Below are 23863 nucleotides of genomic sequence, written 5' to 3' on the forward strand. Positions count from 1 at the left end.
TTTCTTTCTTTCTTTCTTTCTTTCTTTCTTTCTTTCTTTCTTTCTTTCTTTCAGTCAAAAGCAACAGAAATTTATTTCTCACAGTTCTGGAGGCTGGGAAGTCCAAGATCAAGGCACTGGAAGATTCTGTATCTGGCAAGGGCCCACTTCCTGGTTTATACATGGGTGTCCTCTTACCATGTCCTCACATGGCAGGGGACTCAGGGAGTTCTCAGGGTCTATTTCATAAGGGCACAAATCCCATTCATGGGGGCTCCATCCTCATGACTTAATCACCTCCAAGAGCCCCCACCTCCTAATACCATCACATTCAGGGTTAGGTTTCAACATATGAACTTTGGGGGGGGAACACAAACATTCAGTCCACAGCACTTGGCTTCTGTGATCCTGCTGCCTTGTTTGCATTTTAGAGTTTAGGTTGATTTTCATTCTGGTTTCAGTTTTCAGATCACTTTGTTTATTATTTTTGCCACGGATTTATAAGCTTTATTGAAATGAAAAATACAAATTGTTGTTCATTTAGTGTCTTAAATAGGTGAGTTAAACCAATAATAATTTAATTTGTTTTTAAAACTGCATTTCTGTTTTGATTTGCAATAGTTTCTGAAGATATAATTAACGTACAATAAATGCACACATCTTAAGTGAACAGCTTGATGAATTACTTCTCTAGGATCCAGCAGTTTCATTCCTAGGTATTTACTCAAGAAAAATGAAAGTATATGTCCACAAAAGTTCATAGATAAGAATGTTTAAAGCAACCTTATTCATAAGAATCCCAAACTGGAAACAACAGAATCCATCAACAGGAGAATGGATTTGAAAATCATATATCAATATAATGGAATATTTAGCAATAAAAAAGAAATTTTGATATACTCAACAACATGGATGTATCTCAAAAACATTAGGTTAAGCAAAAGAAGCCAGCTTCAAAAGGGTACATATTGAATGATTCCATTTTTATGACACCGAAATACTGGCAAAACGAATCTATGTCGATAGAAATCAGATAGTGGGGGTTGGAAGACTGACTGGGAGCAGGCACGATGGAACTTTCTGGGGGAATGGACATGTTCTATTTCTCGTTTCTGGTGGTAAGTTACACGGGCGTATACGATTGAGTTGGATTTCTGTTGCCTACAGTAGATGTCCTCCTTCTAAATTGCCCCCAAGTTTACCAGGCTTCTCAGGCTGGCCCTTTTGCCAATGCCCCACACTAACTGTCCTAAAATAAAAATTTTAAAAACAATCAGTCTGTCTTTTGAGAAGGGGTGAGGGTAACCTCTTTCTTTTGCTTTACAGCATTTGGAAGTTATAAAGCCTTCGTCTCTCTGAAGCTGGGGCCCAAGCAGGAGAAACAAAACTTCAGGGGTAGAGGGGAGTGTAAACTTAGAATCCAGTCCTCCCTAAAATCTTCCTTAAGGGGCAAAAGGTGGGGACAAGACTGATATAGTAGAGGGAATGAAGCAGGAAGCACAGCAACCACTAAGAAGAGAAGAGGAAAATGAGGGTCACTGTGCTGCAGCCAGAGCAAGTAGGACGGGTCGACATATGCAAGAAATTCAACAGCAATCTTCATTTACTCAGTGCCACAAGCAGGAACACAATACTAGGCTCTGAGAACACTGAAACACGATCTCTTCCTTCAAGGTACTATGTTTGCCACAACTTCTGAATCCACTGGAAAACACCTGTATGAGTGTTTCAGAACATAAAATATACACTGGATGCAGGTACAGTTTCCAGGCCATTACTTACTGAGCTTTCCCCAGCATACCTGACACTGTCTTAAGCACCATAAAAGTGTAGGGTAGGTAAAACCGTTCACCACAAGATGCTTCAGGGAAGGGGGTTTGCTCCCTAAGGGAGAGTATTTTAAAATACACAACCAGCAAAACACTTGTTGAGCCTGGGATGGCAGGGAAAGCTGACATGGTAAAATGCCATGTGAGTCCTTCAGTATGCAATTTTCTAAGAACAATTATCTCAGAAAGGTGCAGAATTAATTATGTTCTCTTATTACACAAGACTGTGTTAGCAGATGCGCACCTACACACAGGCTACTCTTGAAGAGCTAAGTATCTGGGCTGTCAGATATGATTTTTAAAATTATTACTATTCAGTAAATCATTTTCAAGAAAATTGCTTCCAGGCAGCCCCATCTTATTTGAGACTGAAATGGGGACTAAATTTAAACCAAGTCCCTCCTTTGGAAATCACTCTCTTTTCACTATAATCTTGAAAAAAGTTGTAATATAGTCACATAGGAAGCAAGAGATATTGGAAAATCACAGACTTCCCTTGAAAGACCCATTCAGGTTTGTTTTTATCTAAGGGAAGAAGCAAGGAGTCGCACCTCATGGATACAGTACAGCTTAATTGTCTAGTGCCAAGAGGTTCAAGTGAACATAACTCAAATAGGGCCTGGGAATCAGATGCTTTTTCCAATGACATTTGCATTTGAGATAGGGCTGCCTTCTGAAAACATAAAACTGGAGATAGGGCTGCCTTCTGAAAACATAAAACTGAAAACATAAAGATTCACCTTTGCATATTAAAGACTTATGGTCCATACCCAAATAGAAATATAAATTCATATTCAGATTCCACTGAGGCTAATGCTGATTAAGAAATATGAGACATGCTTGACCATCATATATACTACAGACCTTATACCTAGTTACCTAAGTTTACCACTTAGGGCAACAGACCTGTGTATTACATTCTGATCAAATATTTTATAACCATAGATAAGCTGCTCTACCAGACCCTGGAGTTTTCCACGTGCTCGCTTCATCCAAAAAATTTGTGGCCTCATGCCCTGGGCAATAAAAGTGAGGTGAATAACAGTTCAGAATTATTTGATGTTTAAAAGTTCTCTACTTTCTGGGGGTATTAGTGTTGTAACAGTTAATCTATGTCTATAGAAAATATATGTGTTACCTTAGATTTGAAGGTAGATCTTTTTTTTTTTTTTTTTTCCATCTTAACACCTACTATACCAAACCACTTGGAGAAATTATATTACCTACATAGCAAGAGGTTTTTTTCCCTATTTTTCAGCTTAAATTCCTCCTATGGCTTTTGAAACCTTCTTGTCCTGAACTTACGGGAGCTGAAAAATTGCTGTTTTGCAATTTAGCTGTTCTTTTAATTTGTTCTTTCAAATCCTACTATTGACACTCTCTTTGCTTTTGTTACTTCTAAGATATGTAATTCTAAAGTCCCATAACTTTTCATTTTAGACTCCATTTACTGGCTATATAGGCTGCTCTCTTTAGGACTTAATTCATTTTCTCAAAATTTCACATAGGTTCCAGGTCCCAAAGTAAGATTTTTGACATTTATTCATTCAAGTATCAAATATATATTAAATGTTGATTCTGCACCATGCTCTGATTTAGGCACTGAGGATATATATAGAACAAGACAAAGCCTGAATAAAATAGACATTCTGGCAGGAGAAACTGACAATGAACATGAAAACATACATTTTAAAGTAACTGAGATCTTGTTAAACGCTATGAAAAAGATAAACAAGGTGATGTGACAGAGGATAACTGGGAGAGGCAAACTCCAGGGCAGGCAGTCAGGTAAGGTCAGGGGAGTAGCACTGGAGAAAGAGAAAATAGCAATGCAAAGGCCCTGAGGCATGAGAGGCAGGCAGGCACCTGGCATGTGTAAGGAAGGGAAAGCAGGCCAGTTTGCTGGAATGCAATGCTGGACACAAGTTGATATCTGATGTATCAGATAAGTTTGAACGACAGGCAGGAGTTGGAATGCAGAGAATCTTGAAAGTTATGGTGAGAAGTCTGGATTTTATTAACAGTTCATGAGGATCCATTGAAATACTTTAAGCAACAGAATGACATGTTCCAATTTATATTTTGAAAAGGTTTCTCCTGTAGACTTGAGGAAATAGGGTGGGTAAGGGTTTAAGAAAAGAGGCAAGGATGGGTGCAAGCAATCTACACAGGGGATGCTCCCACATCCCACAAGGCCACTCCTTCAAGGTACAGAAAGAAAAAAAACATTTGACAAAATTCTACATGCACTTATGATAAAAACTCTAGAAAAAGTAGATATAGAGGGAATGCACCTCAACATCATAAAGGCCATATATGACAAACGTACAGCTAACATCATACTCAATGGTGAAAAGCTGAAAGCTTTTCCTCTAAAATAAACAAGAAGACAAGAATCCCCAATCTCCTCTTTTATTCAACATAGTATCGGAAGTCCTAGCTATAGCAATTAGGCAAGAAAAAGAAAAAAGTCATCCAAATTAAAGAAGAAGAAGTAAAACTGTCACTATTTACAGATGATATGATAGTATGTATGCATATATTTACAGATATACGATACTGCATATAGAACCCTCCCCAAAAAACTATTAGAACTAATTGAAGTTGCAGGATACAAAATTAATATCCAGAAATCTATTGTGTTTCTACACATTAATAACAAACTATCAGAAAGAGAAATAAAGAAAACAATCCCATTTATAATTTCAACAAAGAGAACAAAATATTTAGGAATACATTTAACCAAGGAGGCAAAGGACCTGTATTCTGAAAACTATAAGACATTGAGGAAAGAAATTGAAGACGACACAAACAAATGGAAAATTATACCATGCTTATGGATTGGAAGAATCAATATCGTTAAAATATTCATACTACATAAAGCAATCTGCACATTCAATGCAATCCCTACAGAATACTAATGGCATTTTTCACAAAACTAGAACAAATAATCCCCCAAGTTTTTTGGAACCACAAAAGACCACAAATAACCAAAGTAATTTTGAGAAAGAAGAACAAATCTGAAGGTATCAGGATCCTAAATTTGAAACTATGCTACAGAGCTAGTAATCAGAGAGTATGGTACTGGCACAAAAACAGATACGAAACTCAATGGCATAGAAGAGAGAGCTGAGAGATAAACCCACACTTATATCGTCAGTTAATCTATGACAAAGGAGGCAAGATTATTCAAAGCAGAAAAAGTCTCTTTGACAAATGGTGTTGGGGAAACTGGACAGCTACTTGTAAAGGAATGAAATTGAACCACTTTCTCATGCCATATACAAAAATAAACTCAAAATGGACTAAAGGTTTAAATGTAAGACCTGAAACCATAAAACTCCTGGAAGAAAACATAGGCAGGAACTTCTTTGACATTGGTCTTAGCAATATTTTTTTGGATATGACTCCTCAGGTAGAGGAAACAAAAGCAAAAATAAACAAATGGGACTACATCATACTACGAAGCTTTTACACGGGAAGGAAACTACCAACAAAACAAAAAGGCAACCTACTGAATGGGAGAAGGTATTTGTAAATGATATATCCAATCAGTGGTTGATACCAAAATATACAAAGAACTCATACAACTCAGTATCAAAAAACGAGATAACCCAATTAAAAAATGGGCAGAAGACCTAAATAGACATTTTTCCGAAGAAGACATACGGATGGTCAACAGGCACATGAAAAGATGCTCAACATCACTAATCATCAGGGAAATGTAAATGAGCTATCACCTCACACTTTAAGTACGGTTATCACAAAAGGGACAATAAATAACAGGTGCTGGCAAGGATGTTGGGAAAAGGGAACCCTCGTGTGCTATTGGTGGAAATGTAAATTAATGTAGCCACTACAGAAAGCAGTGTGGAAGTTCCTCAAAAAACTTAAAATAGAAATACCATATGATCCAACAATTCCAATTCTGAGTAGTTATCTGAAGAAAATGAAAACACTAATTTGAAAAGATGTATGCACTCCCATGTTCACTGCAGCACTACTTACTATAACCAAGACATGGAAACAGTCTAGGTATCCATCGATATATGAATGGATAAAGAAGATGTGGTATACTATACAACACAATATTACTCAGCCATAAAAATAATAAAATCCTGGCACTTGCAGCAGCATGGATGAACCTGGAGAGTATTATGCTAAGAGAAATAAGTCAGACAGAGAAAATCATGTACTGTATGATTTCACTTATATGTGGAATCTAAAAGACAAAAGAACAAACAAAACAGAAACAAACTGGCGATTGTCAGAGGGGAGAGGGTTGGGGGGTGGAATGAAATAGGTGAAGGGGATTAAGAGGTAAAAAATTCTGACTAGTGAAAAAAAAAACTGGCTACAAAATAAATAAGTCACAGGGATGTAACATACACATAGGGAATACAGTCAATAATATTGTAACAACTTTGTATGGTGCTAGATGGCAACTGGATTTATTGTGGTGATCATTTTATAAGATCTAAAAATATTGAATCACTATGTTGTACATCTTAATCTAATCTAATATTGTTTGTTAATTATAACTCAATTTAAAGAAAAAGAATAGAGACAGGGAGAACCATTACATCACTTCTCTTTTGTCATGGTCAGGGAGATATGTCTCAGTACCTACCTGTCCACCCTCCCACCCCATACACACCCCACAGGCTAGTGAGAGCAAGTTGACTCTCCCATTAGCATGTAACTTTTACATTTAATTATGTTTAATATATAGGTGTTATCTGATGTATATGACCACTCTGGAAAGTTTTCCATTAATTATGTCTATAAATGTGCTTGTTTCACTCGAGAGTCAAGACTGGAGTGCGTAGTTTTGTAACTACACTATTGAAATATGGTGCTTGGTGTGTAGAGAGAGTGTGTGTTGATGGGGGGTTTGGGGTACTGTGATGAAGCTTGAGGTTCTGAGCAGCTATGGGTCAGCACCATAAATCACCCACGTACCATCTAATACATCAAAACTGGAGGAAAGCTGCTAAAAGTGGGTGCTCCTCACAGGCTCCCTTGTCTCTGTTCAGGAACCTTCTCTGAAATTTGGTGTAACCTCCTGTGCTGTAGTGGAGGTGGCATTTCAAAGACCTTCACCCAGAGGCCACTGACACTCAGGAACCTAGGGAAATATCTCTCTCGTTACTAAAGGGTGGGGAGAGTGAAGGAGGAGACTTTATTTTTTATGCTGATCAGAGTATATAAAAATAATGGAACACTAAGGGAAAAAATGAGGTAACCAACACACTTAAACTGTAATAGGTTTCCAATCAAAAAATGGGCAGAAGACCTAAATAGACATTTCTCCAAAGACATACTGATGGCCAATAGGCACATGAAAAGATACTCAACATTGCTAATTATTAGAGAAATGCACATCAAAACTACAAAGAGGTTTTACCTCACACTGGTCAGAATGGCTATCATCAAAAAGCCTACAAATAATAAATGCTGGAGAGGGTGTGGAGAAAATGGAACCCTCCTACACTGTTGGTGGGAATGTAAATTGGTGCAGCCACTGTGGAGAACAGTAGGGAGGTTCCTTTAAAAACAGAGTTGCAATACAGTTCAGCTATCCCACTCCTGGGAATATATCCGGAAAGGATGAAAACTCTAACTCAAAAAAATACATGCACCCCAATGTTTATAGCAGTACTATTTACCATAGCCAAGACATGGAAGCAACCTAAATGTCCATCAACAGAAAAATGGATAAAGAAGATGTGGTACATATACACAATGGAATATTACTCAGCCATAAAAAAGAACGAAATAATGCCATTTGCAGCAACATGGATGAACTTAGAGATTATCATACTAAATGAAGTAAATTAGATAAAGACAAATATCATATGAAATCATTTGTATGTGGAATCTAAAAAATGATACAAATGAATTTATTTACAAAATAGAAACAGACTCACAGACACAGAAAACAAACTATGGTTACCAAAGGGGAAAGGGAGGAGGGATAAATTAGGGGTTTGGGATTAACATATACACACTATTATATACAAAATAGATAAACAAGGCCTACTGTAGAGCACAGGGAACTATACTCAATATTTTGTACATAACCTGTAATGGAAAATAATCTGAAAAAGAATGCATATATAAATGTATAACTGAATCACTTTGCTGTATACTTGAAACACTGTAAATCAACTATACTTCAGTAAAAAAAATGACAAAAAAAAGTTAATAGGTTTCATCGAGTAACCCCTGTTAAGGTAAAACCGGAGAATTTATCACCTTTTTCCGACAACCATTGCCATCTGCTGCTTCACAACCTCACCACCAAGTCAGAGTCCACAATGTGCAAACCCAGAGCATATCTACACACAGCCATAGCAATAGCTGATCTCCAGTGTTTTAGCACTATTAATGTTTGAAAACATATTTTAGATACTCTTCCATCACTATTTATCTCAAATTCAAAATTCTTATGTTAAGGCAAACTAAATTTCACAACCAACAACAGATGGGTCTGTGCTAGAATCAATTTTATAGGGTTTACCATGAGAAGCTGTGAAGCAAATTTCTTAGCATCTCCATAAACAGAAATAGCTAAATTAATCTATGTCATTATTGGGGTCATCCAGGAGATATAAATAAGGGCAAACACAGAGAATACACTGAGTGCATAAAACTCCTAATTAGCAGGAGATCGAAACAGTACTAGCTAGCCTTTTCACAAACTTAGAAAATATTTTACACATTTTAATTAGTTTTCCTGTGGGAATTGGATGAGCTGCTATTCTAAAGTTACGTAATTTATCAGAGTTCTAGAGTCACAGCTTGCTCTTACATGCATACCTTTTGACTATTTCTTAAAATGCTTCTTTGGTCTTTATTTCAAATGGGTTTTTATTTTATTTTATTTCAAAATGGGTTGATGATCAGTCTCCTCTTTATCCAGATGTTCTGGTAACGTTCTGTCACCTGATAGTTTATAAGCTACTTGGGATAGAAGGTGATATTCAGAAGGGAAAATTAGAAAGACACAAGGCAATCAAACAGAGAGAGTTAAGCTAATATGTGTCAGAAACAATGGGGAATTTGTGGATGAAGGGAGAGGATGAAGAGAGGAGAGGAGGTGAGAGCAAGAATAAAGGGCTGAACAATGGGGCAGGGAGGCCACAGGAGTTTTAAGATTAAGGATATAGAGTGAAGTCACATTTATACTGTTTGCATTTCCATCATGCAAATGTTCCTCCTTCTAGAACTCATTGACCAACCTTTCACACAGGCTTCAACCCATCAGAAACCCTGTGTGATTGGATAGTTTTGTTTGCACGTGTGTGGGAATTAAGGAGGGGGCTGGGTTCCACTCTGGTCTTACACCAGAGTTGCAGAGCAGAGAGTAGGAATCCATGACCATAGGTAATCGTCAGAATAGAAGCTCCCCCCAAAGTCATAGTATCCTTGGAAACAGCACAAGACTTCTCCCCCGGGGTATGAAATTATGGGTCAGGGTGGTCCAAATTTACCTTTAGAAGGTATAGCACCCCAGGATCTTGGATATACTGTAAATAGAACTTCTGAGTGATACAAGATGAGGAAACACAAAATATAAAACGATAAGGGTCTCAGAGGTAAGTGCCAGTTCCCATTAGCCCTTAAAGTGTAACTTAGAAGGAGTCCTCTGTAAAGAAGCAAGACTTTTGGTTTCAGCCACAATGAAAGAGCTTACATTGAACTAAAAAATAATTATACATCTGGACAAAATATATAAAATAACTGTTTGAAAGCACTGGAGAGCAAGCAACGTACGTCAGACTTGAAGGGCTGTGTTGCCTGGGAAAAGGGAAGTCCATCAGGGTGAGGACCATGTTTATCCAGATGTTTTCCTGAGAGAATCGGCTGTTTCAGCGTGAGGTGTAAGAGAAAGGAACAGTCTTCCTGGACGAGGACGTTTAGGTGTACCAAACCACCTGGGATTTGATGAATAAACCCCAGAGAGGAGGGAACTGCATCAATGGGGCCCTTGAGGCATCAGCCAGCTCCCCATTTGAGCCTACACAGGGTGGTGCTCCAAGAAACCAGATGATTTCCATAACCATGTGATGCTCAGGAGATGCAGGCTGGAATTCAAGGCCTGCCAAATTGGAGGAGCCTTGGTGAACATCCAAGGATTTTAGCTGAGATCCTGAAAAAAATCATGTCTCACTTAGGAGTGAGAGCTATAGCACCAGAGTAAGGGCAAAACTGAAACAGATCAGCCTAACAAAGATGAAGAGGAACGGTGAGCAGGATGAAAGTGATTTGCTGGTACTCTAGCTGCCTGCCAAGAGAAACTATAACCCTATCTGGAGGGAAAGAAGGTGAACACTTTTTCATAAACAACATCTACAATGAAGCAAAATCATGATATCTGTTAAAAAGAGGGGTGGGGGCCAAATAACCAAAAAGAAAACAAACAAAAAAAACCACACACAGGAGAAATAACAGATAACGAAAATAGTCTCATTGGCAATTCAGACATTGGAGTTTTAAAATCACTATGATTAATGTTTCAGCAAAGAGAAGAAGAAGATAAAAAATGGATTAAAGGTAAGAATCCTTAAAAGTAACCAACTAAGAAGAAACTAGGGGTTGAGATCCCATATTTTCCATTTGTCTATGCTGAGGAATGGTGGCTCTTCCTCTCTTCCCTCATTTCTTTTTCTCTTTTTGGTGACTTTGATGCCCTAACTCACCTCCACTCTTCAAAAATAGTTGTCACATTACACTGTCGTGGAGAGCACAAAAGGCAACTTTAGTCGTAGACCTCGATTTATTGAAAGGGAAGACAAGATGAGTGTCTTCAAGAAGAAGAGACAACAGGGGACTTCCCTGGTGGCGCAGCGGTTAAGAATCCGCCTGCCAATGCAGGGGACACGGGTTTGAGCCTTGGTCCGGGAAGATCTCACATGCCGCGGAGCAACTAAGCCCATGAGTCACAACTACTGAGCCCATGTGCTGCAACCACTGAAGCTGGCGCGCCTAGAGCCCGTGCTCCACAACAAGAGAAGCTACCGCAACGAGAAGCCCGTGCACCGCAGCGAAGAGTTGCCCCCGCTCGGCACAACTAGAGAAAGCCCGTGCGCAGCAACGAAAACCCAACGCAGCCAAAAATAAATAAGTAAATAAATAAGAGACAACATAACTATGAGTTTACAGATTTTAAAATGACAGACCCCTGTGCCCATACTCTGTCCCTGCCACCTACAAGTTTGTGTGACCTCACACACGTTACTTAACCATTCTGCATCTGCCTCCTGTCCTGTAAAACCTAGTTGACACTCACCTTCAACCGTGGCTTTAAGCACTAAATGAGACGTTTTACACAGGCAGAGTATTTAGCACAAGTAAGTTTGCAATAAATATCGATACCTCCTCTGCTGCTTGTCATCACCAACGGAGAGAAGCACACATTCAAGAGTGGTAATCTTGAACGTCAGAAAGGGATACCATTTGCATACTGTCTGCCATTTGATATCCTCCACCAAGATGAAGTCATACGCAATTTGGGTTCATTCTTTACCTTTCAAGTGGAGAATACTGATGACGAACAAAATGTCCCCACAAGTGTGTTAGTCAAAACAAGAGCTTCGTTTCTTAAACCCTTAGGGAAAAAATCGAGTATAGCAGATATCTGGGGCAGCTCAAGGCAGCAGATCAAGGCTTCTGTTCATAGAGAATGCTCTGCGTACGTGCTCTGGTTTGCCTTTCAACAATCATCCCTATTAAATCATTGGTCTCTCTGACACATCTAATGAAGTCATGTTCATGAGCAGCTTAATCACGGGATGCAGTCTGGTACATATTTTGACAGGAAAGCTGTTTGTATAAACTGAAACATGCGGCAAATATATAATTTCAGAAAATGTTCATTATGCTTTCAGCGTGACAATCTTTGGCTTGAATCCTTCCGTGCATTTTTAGTCATTTTAAGATAGGCTGTTTTGAGTACCGGTTAACAAATAAAAAGATATTCTTAAGCAAAATGTATGTCAAGCCAGTGGAGTAGTGAATAATTACACACACAGCAAACTCTGCACCACATACTCTATCCAGAAATCTTTCAGTTCGGGAGAAGTCACACATCTCTAGCTGAATATTATATGTCCCTGAAATTGATTCTGGCTATAAGCACACGAAAATAAAAAAGAAAGAAACTGAATTAAGAGAAGTCATCCGTAAATAATACTTTCCTAAAATGTTGATAACAAGCTCCAGGTTTGACTTGTAGCTAATTATCTAACTGCTCAATTAGTAACTGAACAGTCCTACCTTATCTGCTCAGAGACTTTTTGAAGTGAGGTCAGGACATGTGCCTTTCCTGTTATAAATGATCTCCAGGCCCCATGTGTTTGGGTCTCAGCACTAATTAGAAGCGAGACTTACATCACTCTCGTGACCTTCTCGAAGGTTGTATGTGAGGTCATGCTGAATGTCTTCCACAAATTTGTGAGCATATTCTGGGTAAAGGTCCAGCACTTCGAAGAGTCCTTTGAGGATGATGCACTGAAGATCACAGTAGGTTAGCGCCTTCACATCCGCATTGGTCTTGATCACTTGGTCCTTAATTGATAGATTGGCTCCAATTAAATCTCCTTTCCCTTGAAACAGTGAAAAAAAGAGACATGTAGCTTTAATGAAAAGCAAGCTTGGGACTGGTAACTTTGTGTGATTTACAGGCTTCATTTCTCTGAAATTACACTGAAAGAGAAGAGGAACCTTTATCTGGGGCAGGGTTTCTCAGCCTCAGCAGGGTTGAGATTTGGGGCCTCATCATTCTCTGCTGGCAGGGGGAGTATTCCGTACAGGGTAGAATGTTTAGTAGCATCTCACATCATCCACCCCCAGAGATGACACCCAAAATACCTGCAGGCATTGCCTAATGCGCCTTGGCAATCGAAACTGTCCCCAGTTGAGAAAACTGGTCTAGAGAATAAAGCCTAGGAGCCCGAGAATTAGGAACTGTAGGTCATACATGGGCTCCAGACAGGTCCCTCACAGGATTTGGTAAATGACTTTAGACAAAGCAGTTGACATTTTTCGTCACCGTTGCTTTAACCATTCCAGGGAAATAATAATGGCTCAGTTTTTCTGACTGTAAAAATGCTCCAGGATTCTGAGGTTTAGACCATCAAGAGGTATATTAATCATTTTGATTCTAGCACTTTGGACAGTAATATAAACATCACCATCTAATATACTTGGGTTGTTTTATTTATCTCTGAACATGTCTACAAGACAGGAGGCGGGGCATGGAGGAGGAGAGTTGAGAGGCAGAGGCAACTACTGGGCATTACAGACCATGAAATCTACTACAGAGAAATGCAAGATACAAGTCATAGTTTTAATGCTCTGTGACAGTGTAAAAATCCCATTTTCTCCAGCAACAAAGAAAGTGAATAAATAAAAACTATGAGCTCTTCCACTGTGGGGAGAGATGATCTAACACTACTTTATTCACATTTTCTGTGTCCCACCCCACAGCCAGCACCGCTGATCTTTTTTAACACCTCTGTCGATCAGTCTTAGGCTACACTTCACCTGTCTGGGAACTAGCTTACTTCCTCGAGTTTGCTGATTAGATAATATTGGACAAGTCATTTGAATCTTTAAAATCTTAAAATTGATTCAAATCAGTTTAACCTGGCAGGAGGGTGAGCATAATTGTAATTACTAACAAAGAGCTGATTGCAGCTTCAGTTTTGTTTTAGACAGAGCCATTCATTCACTCAGCGTCCATGTGAGAAATCTGCAAGAAAATCCATTCAATTCTCAGACAGACTTAGGTTAAAAGCTGAGGTAATATGACCAAGTTCACAAAGGATGCTGGCATTGGATTCAAGGCTCCCACTTAGGAGTTTCTACTTCGTCTTTGCTTTGTCCTCAAATATCATCATGCCTATAAATAAATAAAATAACTTTTATTTATTTATATATTTTTATGGCCGCTCTGTTTCATTTCACAGGGAACCAACAACCACTAATTGACCCACCAAAAACCACCAAGCAAATAATATCTTTGGAATGTTATAGAACAAATTGCCCCGTCCATTCTTCATTCAATTAATTTTTTTAACTTTGAAACTTTTATGTTTTACTGTGCCCAGCATTTCTGGAAGCAAAGTCTCTGGCATGCAACAGGCTTCCATAAAAGTCTGTTTTATTGAATTTGACAGTAAAAGGAGATGGGCCACATCAACCATGAATACCTGAGATATTCATAAATATTTGTGCCAGATCAAAACATTTTAAATTATTCTAGGTGTTATCTTTGAATTAAAACCTTGAAATTGAGCCCATTTGGCAGAAGAAAAAAAATCTATATTTATAGACACTAAGACAAGAAACAGCCACATAGTGTTGAAGAACTCAAGTTTGATTTACTGTTGTCACCAGTCCTGCTAAACTTGGAAATTGTTTTTCTTGCACGTTTTCTTAGAAATCTAAATTGCCGCTCAAAAACTCAAAGTTGGATACTGATGCAAGATGTAAATATAGCCAGGGTGGACTGAATACAGCAGATTTTCAAATTTTGTATATCTGAGGAGAATTTACCATGAGGCACCATGTTGCCGCGGTGAGAATTCACATATTCTGTGAAGCAACTGGTGTTTGGAAAAACGTTAGGGTCATCATACTTTCATACCTGGTGATTTTGGCCACAATGACCCCAGCATCTTGCTAAACTTGGCATCCTAGAAAGAATTCTAGTTTATTTATTTATTCAATGGATAATTATGGACCACTGACATGTGTGCCAGACCTCAGGTGAAGCCTGGTCATCACCCTCACTCATTTTACGATTTTGTGGATTACTCCCTACCTAGATTTAGAGCCTATATCTAAGTTTCTTAATTACACTGGGTTTCAGTATCTTTATTTCTAAAAGAAAAGAAGATATTTATGATCCCTTAGAGTCTCTATTATTCAGAATTCCATTACTGATATTTGCTAATCATTATTCTTCCATTGGGCAAAAAAAACGTTGATGGGATGCATGTGCAAACCATCCTGGTTAGAGCTATAACTTATGTTTAATTATAATTAGGCAGACTAATGCCATCTGTGAAGAGTGCATTTATCTGTGCTTTGTCATCTTCTTTTAAACCACAATGAAGAAAGTGTTCAATTACCAGGACATGAAATGAATGTGTATAAGGCAGACAAATTCTATCCCTGGAAAAATCCCTGCCTCTGTGTCAACTGCCTCCCCGAAAAGCATCAGATTAAGAACGCCTTCAAGAATTGATAGGATGACGGGATTGTTTGAATAAATTATGGCTTGACAGCTGTTTGGTGATACTTTTCCCCTACGACATTATGTATTAATTATTTTGTTGGCAGAGTGAACATGTACTAAATATCTATATTTTAAGCCATGTGCTTAAGTTTATCAAAGTCAGTATTGATTTAAATTGGCCCATAAGATAATATTACCGTAGGGGAAGTAAAATAGTCAGTCTCCGTTGAAATAATGCTAACCACAGAGAGAAAATATTACGTATTATCTTTGGGTTTAGTCCCAATATAACATAGGCGTGTTTCGAATGGTCACGTGCATTTTTGAGAGATATATGGTAGCAGGAAAGATGGGAAAACGTTAATTACGGGAAGCTCAATTTATGTAGGAAATGCGGGCCAGAAGCACAAGGCAATGAACTAAGTCTTTTAGTTGTTAGTAGAATTTTTTTAACATAAGAAAATCCGGGGTCTTCCCTGGTGGCGCAGTGGTTGAGAGTCTGCCTGCCGATGCAGGGGACACGGGTTCGTGCCCCGGTCCAGGAAGATCCCACATGCCGCGGAGCGGCTGGGCCCGTGAGCCATGGCCGCTGAGCCTGTGCGTCCGGAGCCTGTGCTCCGCAACGGGAGAGGGCACAACAGTGAGAGGCCCGCATAACGCAAAAAAAAAATTAATTAATTAATTAAAAAAAATAAAATAAAATAAGAAAATCCGATGGAATTGTGTATTACAAACAATAGTATTTACACACAAGCCACCAAATTTGTACCTATCGTGACATAGTATCAGGGATGATGCCTTCGTATTCCATTCCTAGAACTGTTGCTAGTTACCAAATTTAAAAATTCACCACAATTATGGAAAAACCCACATTATATACATGTAAAAATAGTGCATTAATTTGCTTACATGTATATCAAACCATAAGCTGCTAGAAAAATAACTAAACACCCTTTAATTTTATTTATTTTATTTTAAATTAAATTTTATGGGAGTATAGTTAATTTACAATGTTGTGTTAGTTTCTGCTGTATGGAAAAGTGAATCAGTTATACATATACATATATCCACTCTTTAGATTCTATTCCCATATAGGTCATCACAGAGTATTGAGTACAGTTCCCCGTGCTATACAGTAGGTTATTAGTTATCTATTTTATATATAGTAGTGTGTATATGTCAATCCCAATCTCCCAATTTATCCCTCCACCACCTTTCCCTCTTGGTAACCATAAATTTGCTTTCTACATCTGTGACTCTATTTCTGTTTTGTAAATAAGTTCATTTGTACCATTTTTTGAGTTTCCGCATATAAGCGATATCATATATTTGTCTTTGTCTGACTTACTTTAATCAGTATGACAATCTCTAGGTCCATCCATGTTGCTGTAAATGGCACTAAATGCCCTTTTAAAAGCAGACTGTGCCAATGGACAGACTATAAAACTGATAGTGGTACTAAGGAAGCCCACAGGTAAAGAAAGGTTTTTGAAGCAAATTTAGAAATGATTGTCACTTTTAATTTTGAATAAAAAATGATAGAATGACTGGTCTTTAACTTCATAGAGTTGAGAAGTGGGCAGGAAGAGTGTTAAATCCTCCTCTTGAAAAACACACACGTACAGAGTCTCACTGTCCCACTGATAATGAGCTGGCCACACTGAGGATAAATACACTCTTTTAGTTGCTCTTCCATGCCTTTCTATTAAGGAGAAAAACATAAGGGAGTGAATCAAGAACTGAGCCCAAACTTTGGAAGCCAAGCCCTATCTTTCCTCTGGGATGTGGTAAACTGAAGTCAATTGGAAGCAATGGAAAGCATTCTTCCATTTGGTATTTTACCCCTCGCTGCCCCCATCTCTGCACCTCTAACTGGGGATAATCATAGCAACCTAATAGGGTTGCAAGATTTGAACTGGATAATGGACATACAACACCCAGCTCACATTAGGGAATCAATCAATATTAGTTCTCTTCTCTCTTCCCAAATATAACCTGTCTTGAAGCTTACTAGCTAAAATCCAGAGACTGCAGACTTAACAATGATCATATAGAATAAAAGGCATTGTTCAGAGGTGGAAAGGACACTGGATGCAGAGTCTGAAGACCTAGGTTAGCTTTGACTTTGGAAAAATGAGAAAATACCTCTCTTATCTGTCTCTTTGTGTTAGGAAAATGTAACTAAGGTCCCACATGTGAAAATACTTTGTAAAGGGTTGGGTTGTCCACAGATATTAGGTTCTTAAATATGAAAATTAAAAATAAATGAAAAGTGCTGCATTAGCCACTTTTAATTAACACAAACTCTAAACATTATCATTCTACACTGGTGTTCAAATATATCGTTTAGACCAGTACCTAATTTATTCGTAGGCCCTCAAGAAATAATAGTTGAATAAATAAATGAACAAACAGATAAAGAAACAAATGAAAGTGATTTTTAAAAGAGGAACACATAAAATTGCAGATAGCAATTTTTCTACATTAACCCTGCATGTCACCTTTTCTCAGCTGACATTTACATTTCAATGAACACCAATTATGTCTTAATAGTTGGAGTCAACTTTGTGGTACAAAATATTCACAAATTGTCCTATGAATTTTTGAGGGAGTGAAAAGAGCCTATCATCACCTTGACAGAATTGAGTTAATGATTGCTATGATTGCTACGAGAGCTTATTCTCAATACGAAATCATTTTTTGTTCAATTTCTAGCACAGATAAAACAATTTTCAATGTTCTTCTCTGAATTGATTCTCCACGAAAAGGCAGAAATGCCCTCTGAAAACTGACCAGCTGTCTCACCAAGAGGCAGACTATATCATAATTTATAATCTGGCTTTAGGAATCAGAAAGAACTGTGTTCATTCTCTTGCTATGTTATTTGGGACAAATTAAGTTAACTAAGATACTATATATTCACTTGTAAAGTAGGGATAATATTTATACCACTGGATTTTTAACAAGAATCAAAACATGTGTTGGATATAACACTTAGCACAGTGTAAACTCAATATATGGCATAACAATTAATTAATAATAAAAACTAATAATAATAATTTGGCAAATTAAACCCATATCTGAATCCACATATTCATCCCTAATTTTCCTTCTCTCAATCACAGTTTTTCCCCCCATTTCATCTCCTTAATTTATGCTCCAGAGTAAAATTTCATGAAGCTTTTCAACTCAGACATACCAAGAATCGCCAGCACCATGCTGTCTTTAAGAACTTCCATGGAGCCCGAGCATACAAAGTAGATAGCCTGCAAAGCATCTCCCTGACGCAGCAGATACTCCCCTGGAGCACAGAAGGAGGTTTTGATGTGTAGGGACAGAGACCTGAGGCAGCCCCGGCTGGCACACTCAAAAAGGGACAACTGTAAGATTTCCTTGTTCAGGTGCATGGTGATGTCAGAACGAAGCTCATCTGGAAAGTCTTTCAAAAGCTGTCAGAGAAGATGAAAGAGGGAAGCAAGTTGGGGTCAGTCTTGCGTAATTGATTGACTATAAGACCACAGGAAGTTTTTCCCACTGTTTGACCAGCCACAGTACAGAAGAGGAAATATACATATGAATAATCCTGGAGAGGTTTTTCCATGACTGTGACCCTGGTTGTGTGCTCCTAAATAATCAGCTGTTAATAAGTCTGGAGCAATAGAATAAATTAATAAAAGACTCTAGAATGAAACATATAGTTCCTTGTGACTTGCTTCTCACAAAGATGCCTACTCAGGACAGAAGATATGGAATTTGGACCCTTTAGTGTTTCCTCTGCTGTCATGACCATCTGAAGGGAGGAAAAAACAAATAATTACTTAAGAATATTGATGACTAGTTTCGTTGGGGGGTTGGTGGAATGGTTGCTTGACTTATAGGATACCTTTTCTACAGTGGTGGTCTGCGGTGTTTCTGGATGTCCAAAGATAACATGTTTGCTGAAAAGCCTTTTTTTTTTTTTTACTTTGTTGCTTTTAAAGGTAAACATTAACTTGATTAATCTAATATTCCATGATTCCATCATTCAACTGTCATAAGAATTGGTTCCTTCAAAGAGGGTCAATGAGAATGAAAATAAGTCTGCCCGAATGACCAAAGTAGCAAGTTACTGTAAAACACAGGCCAATCCAAAGTGACATTGGAAAAACATAAGCCAGAGCAGATGAAAGAAGATGTATTGAGGTCATGAGAGATTAAAAATAAAGAGATAAAGAAGGTGGTAGGTGTGTATTTCCCTTTTGAGACCTGCATTAGAGCACTTTGCTTTTACCTTAGAATACGTGCTTTCTGCCTGAAAACGTCAACATGAGAAATGCACATTACCTCATTGGAATCTATTCCATTGTTGACTGACCAGGTTGTTTGGAAATATTCAAGCATCCTCTGCTTGAGCTGCTGGGGCAGGTGATGGACACGTATGAAGTCCTTCAGATCCTTGGTTCTAGTGTGATAGAGGGACCACCTGGAATACATCCTCTGTATGATCGCCGTCACGTTTCCAAACACCAGGGCATGCATCAAGGCTAGAGAAAACAACATGGCATATAATGGGAGAAAAATAGGATGGAGGGGCTTCCTCCTTATGTATAAATGTACATTCTATATATCCTGAATCAGCAGAGTACACGTAGCTGGCCATGTTGACACAGCTATTTTTAAACAGGCTTTTTGCTGCAGCCGCAGTGCCACAGGGTGCATCCTGATGTAGTCATTTCGATTCCATGTGACTTGATCAGAGTAAAAATACCTTTTAAAAATACTCAGTAAATGGGCTTCCCTGGTGGCGGAGTGGTTGAGAGTCCGCCTGCTGATGCAGGGGACACGGGTTCGTGCCCCGGTCCGGGAAGCTCCCACATGCTGCGGAGCGGCCGGGCCCGTGAGCCATGGCCGCTGAGCCTGCGCGTCCGGAGCCTGTACTCCGCAACGGGAGAGGCCACAACAGCGAGAGGCCCGCGTGCCAAAAAAAACAAAAAAACAAAAAAACTCAGTCATAAGAACAATAGACCACTTTGACCCACACTTAATCTGTTAGCCGCCATCCTGGCTATGACAAACTTTGATTTTTGTACTCTATTCACATCTGTATTATTTTAATCATTGGGTATAACTGTGTGGGTATGATGAAATGGTTTTAATAATTTCATAGAATAAGCTATCAAGTTAGGGTTTAATAGTTATTTTTATTATAATAACAAATACGTTTCAAAAGTAAGTCTATAATAAAAATCTGGTTAGCCTTTATGAGAATATTAGTCTCTTCCCCAAAGCCATCATTTAAAATTAGTTTTACGATATTAAATATGAGACATTTCTATTAATAAAAGTACTGAAAAAGGTGTTAGAAATGTAATTGAGGATTTCCTGGGCAATCTGAAGCCAAGATAACACCACCCCAGCTCTCTAGTCACTTTAATTTTAAGGGACATAGATAATAGGAATACTGAGACCATTCAAGAAACAAAGAATTCAGGTATTCTGCTCAGAGTCCTTGCCACCCTTCTGAGAAGAGCCGGGTGGTACACGAACATGTGACTCCTGTTTCAGTGAGATTTCTTGGTCAGTTTTCCGCTCCCAAAAGCACCACCAGAGTGTAATGAGAGAGCAGGCTTTGTTCACCAGAATTCCAGAGCGGATGGGGATTAGGGATGGATTTTCTCCTGGAAAAATATAGAGTGAGCGAGCAGATGGACTTCACCTCCCAAGGAGTCACCTGCTGTGGGGAGTGGTCAAGTATCTCAAAGTCAGAAAAGATGTGAGGATTTCGCACTAAACAGTAGTTGTTGGTCAAACTACGGGAATGGCCTAGCAGACACCAGCAAGTAGCCCGAGAAGGCCTTGGACCCACCTGGGTTTGTGAAACTGGGAAAGAGAAAGGCCCAAGTGTGCCCACACTTATGGACAGATCAACTCTCTGTGATATTCAGATTTCAGCCCTGATCCCCATGGGACTGGCAAGGAGGTAAGAAGCTCAGGGGTTGGGTTTCAGTAGTTCACTGGTTTCAGTAGTTTTTAGTTAAAAAAAAAAAAAAAACTAAACATTTCTAGTTTGTCTCTTAAGACCTGTCATAAACGTCCCTGTGGCCAAATCTCAGCGTCCAAGGACTATGTTAAAAGTTTCTTAGCACCAGAATTGATAATTAGTGCAAATGTGTCAACCTATTGTTACATCCATCCTCCTGAATATTCCAAGATAGCCCCAGCTCGAATTCTTTCTTTTGGTTACATTTACCAGAAATATCAACTTTTGTTATACTAATTTCAGCCTAATCTAACACTGGAGTTAAAATTCTTTATCAGGGTATACATCATCATTTCTCTATGGAAAATACGGTCACCATGCCAATGAAGTCACCCCATAATAAAGAAGGCCTCAATATTTTGGAGAAGTTACTAGAATAGGGTTAAACTTAGGGTCTATATACAGGAGGCAATATAATGTTGCAGAGGAAATATGGACTTCGGAATCAGACACCATTAGATTGAATTCTGGCTTTACCACTTCTAATTTTGTAAACCAGGCGAGATATGTAATTCCCTTGCGTGGTTCCCTTATATGTATATGGGCATAACAGTACCTTACTCATAGAGTTATTTCAGGATTTAAAGAGTTAAAATATCTTTTTAAAAGTGATTTTAATTGCGTGTGGGTGCTCAATTTATGTTAATTTTTCCCATGAAAGTGAAAAGTGCTATGAATTTCCAGGATGCTCAGTGGTGTAAAATACGCGGGAGGAACCCAGATTTAAGGTTTTCCAGCAACCTGTCAAATAATTGAGTGGTTCTTTGTGGAAATAACTTCTTGATGGAGGAAATTCAAGAAATATTCAAGAAATGCCTGCTACATGCAAGCACACATAGGTGCAGATTCTTCCTAAATGTTCAAAAATGAAATGTCTTCCAAAGGGTTAAAAATATACCAAGAAAAACGCATATTGCTTAACAACTAAATGTTGAACGCTTATTGGCAGGTTCTAAGTAGAGGCTCATTCTTCTGTATGGTTTTAGAAGCACAACTGTTCTGCCGCTTAAATATTTTATTTGGAAGGGGAGACCTCTATTTACAATAAACACTCAGCAAAGAAAAGAACTGATTCTGCTCCAAGTCCAAGGAATTAAACACTGATTTCAGGCTGTTAATATACTTATGGGCTCAGTGTTTGGAAGCCCCACCATCTGTAGAAAGTATGTAGTAATAATCATTTATGGCGTTTAAACTGAGTACTGAGAACAATTTTATTTCATTTATTTTAACACTGCTTTCCTTAATTAAGTGTATGATTTTAACATTGCTTAATTATAATGTGTGTAAAGCGCTTAAGGTAAGAGAAGTAATATGTTCAGATCATTTAGCATTCTAATTGTACATTATCAATAAAATGAATTACTGGATTCATTGTAGCATTCATAAGTGTTGTTGGAAAGCCCTAGTCTATGTCTGAGTCATCATAATTTCAAAGTCTCATTTCAGCATAGGAGAATACTTCTAATTTAAGTAGTTCAAAAAATACAACCCTAGCTCTCGTAGTTTTTCAGTTTTCCAAAGTTATTATTGCCTCTCTGTCACTGGTTATCATTTTCACACTGGCGAAGAGTGTTTGTGACTGTCAGGCCAAATCATTCCATCTACTATGAAACTTTGACTGAAGAACTTCTATATCCAGGTCAGTCTGGAAATTATCCTTCACTTTTCCTTTTTATTCCTAGCAAATTTGATGTATATAATTCTTAAAGTAGCATGCTAGGCCTACTGCTGAGTCTGTGGGAGGTTCTTTTTCTTTGCGGAAGAGTTTTGTATAGAATGCATTTTGTAAAAGATCATGTTAATATCAGGTTTTCAGAGGAGGCTCAACACTCAGGATCTGACATGAAAAGTAAACAGACCTCAAATGAAAATGCATTCTTATAGGTTGCCTGGCTTTCTCTTTCCCTTTTTTCTTTATCTTTCCTTTCCTTCCCCCCTTTTTTCCCTCCTCCTTCCTTCCCCTCCTCTCTCTCTCTCTCTCTCCCTCCCCACCACCTCTTTCTTTGGATTTTGGGCAACCTTGCTGTCCTAAGATCATCATTTCTGGTTTCTTTAGTCAACTACTTTGCAGCGCCTTCAGCGTCTACAGAGGGACTGTGCTCTTCTGCTATAAAAGGAGACCAGAGCTCAGGCTTCGGGTAATCTTAGCTGCCCTACTCCTCTCTCTCACCTACTTATTGCCTTGGAATTTTCCAGTCCTTGCTATAAGTACACTGGGTTGTGAGTGGCAGATGGCAGGGAGAATAGAGAGTGAGAACAATTTTCTAAATGATGAATTGAAATGGCAGTGTAAAGACACCTTAAAAACAGCGAATTTGTGGGTCGAATAACATCACGTCAGGGTAGTATATATATAGGATAAGAGGACCCAAGGAAAGCCTTGGCTGTTAAGAGTTTCACTCTACCTCTTCCGTGGTAACAATGCCTCATTTAAACTGGACATGTCCTGAGTGATGAGTCCTCTTCACTAGAAAGCTATATCTAACCTCTGAGGCTGAGCTGATGGTCCCGACACTGGGGGCTCACTCATCAGGCAGCCATTAATAAATATGAGAGAGGAATTTTAAAAGACATGGGAAAATGTTCTCAATATATTTTGTTTGGTGACAAAAATGATATGTGTAGTTGATATAAATCTCTTAGAAAATAGGGAAATAAATGTATGAAAAGACTGAAAAGAATATCCTTTGGTGATGGGATTATATGTAATTTTATTTTTATGTAGATTTTCCAGTTCTTTCGAAATGCGCACTATAATAGGAAAAGTTAAAATGGAAAAAGAAA

The 23863-nt window shown here is 38.4% G+C and overlaps 1 protein-coding gene across 1 annotated transcript in view; it reads right to left on the reverse strand.

The window, feature by feature from the left end:
- KCNH8 (potassium voltage-gated channel subfamily H member 8) overlaps positions 1–23863 on the reverse strand; it is a 387230-nt gene that overhangs the window by 56601 nt on the left and 306766 nt on the right. The window contains exons 9-11 of the mRNA XM_027086541.1: positions 19381–19580; positions 18257–18506; positions 12204–12418 (exon numbers count right to left, since the gene is read on the reverse strand). Coding sequence (XP_026942342.1) covers positions 12204–12418; positions 18257–18506; positions 19381–19580 — 665 coding nt within the window. The remainder of the gene's footprint in view (positions 1–12203; positions 12419–18256; positions 18507–19380; positions 19581–23863) is intronic.

This window comes from Aethalodelphis obliquidens, unplaced genomic scaffold, assembly GCF_003676395.1.
Source record: "Aethalodelphis obliquidens isolate GAN/ISIS:26980383/991018 unplaced genomic scaffold, ASM367639v1 scaffold56, whole genome shotgun sequence".
NCBI classification, from domain to species: Eukaryota; Metazoa; Chordata; class Mammalia; order Artiodactyla; family Delphinidae; genus Aethalodelphis; species Aethalodelphis obliquidens.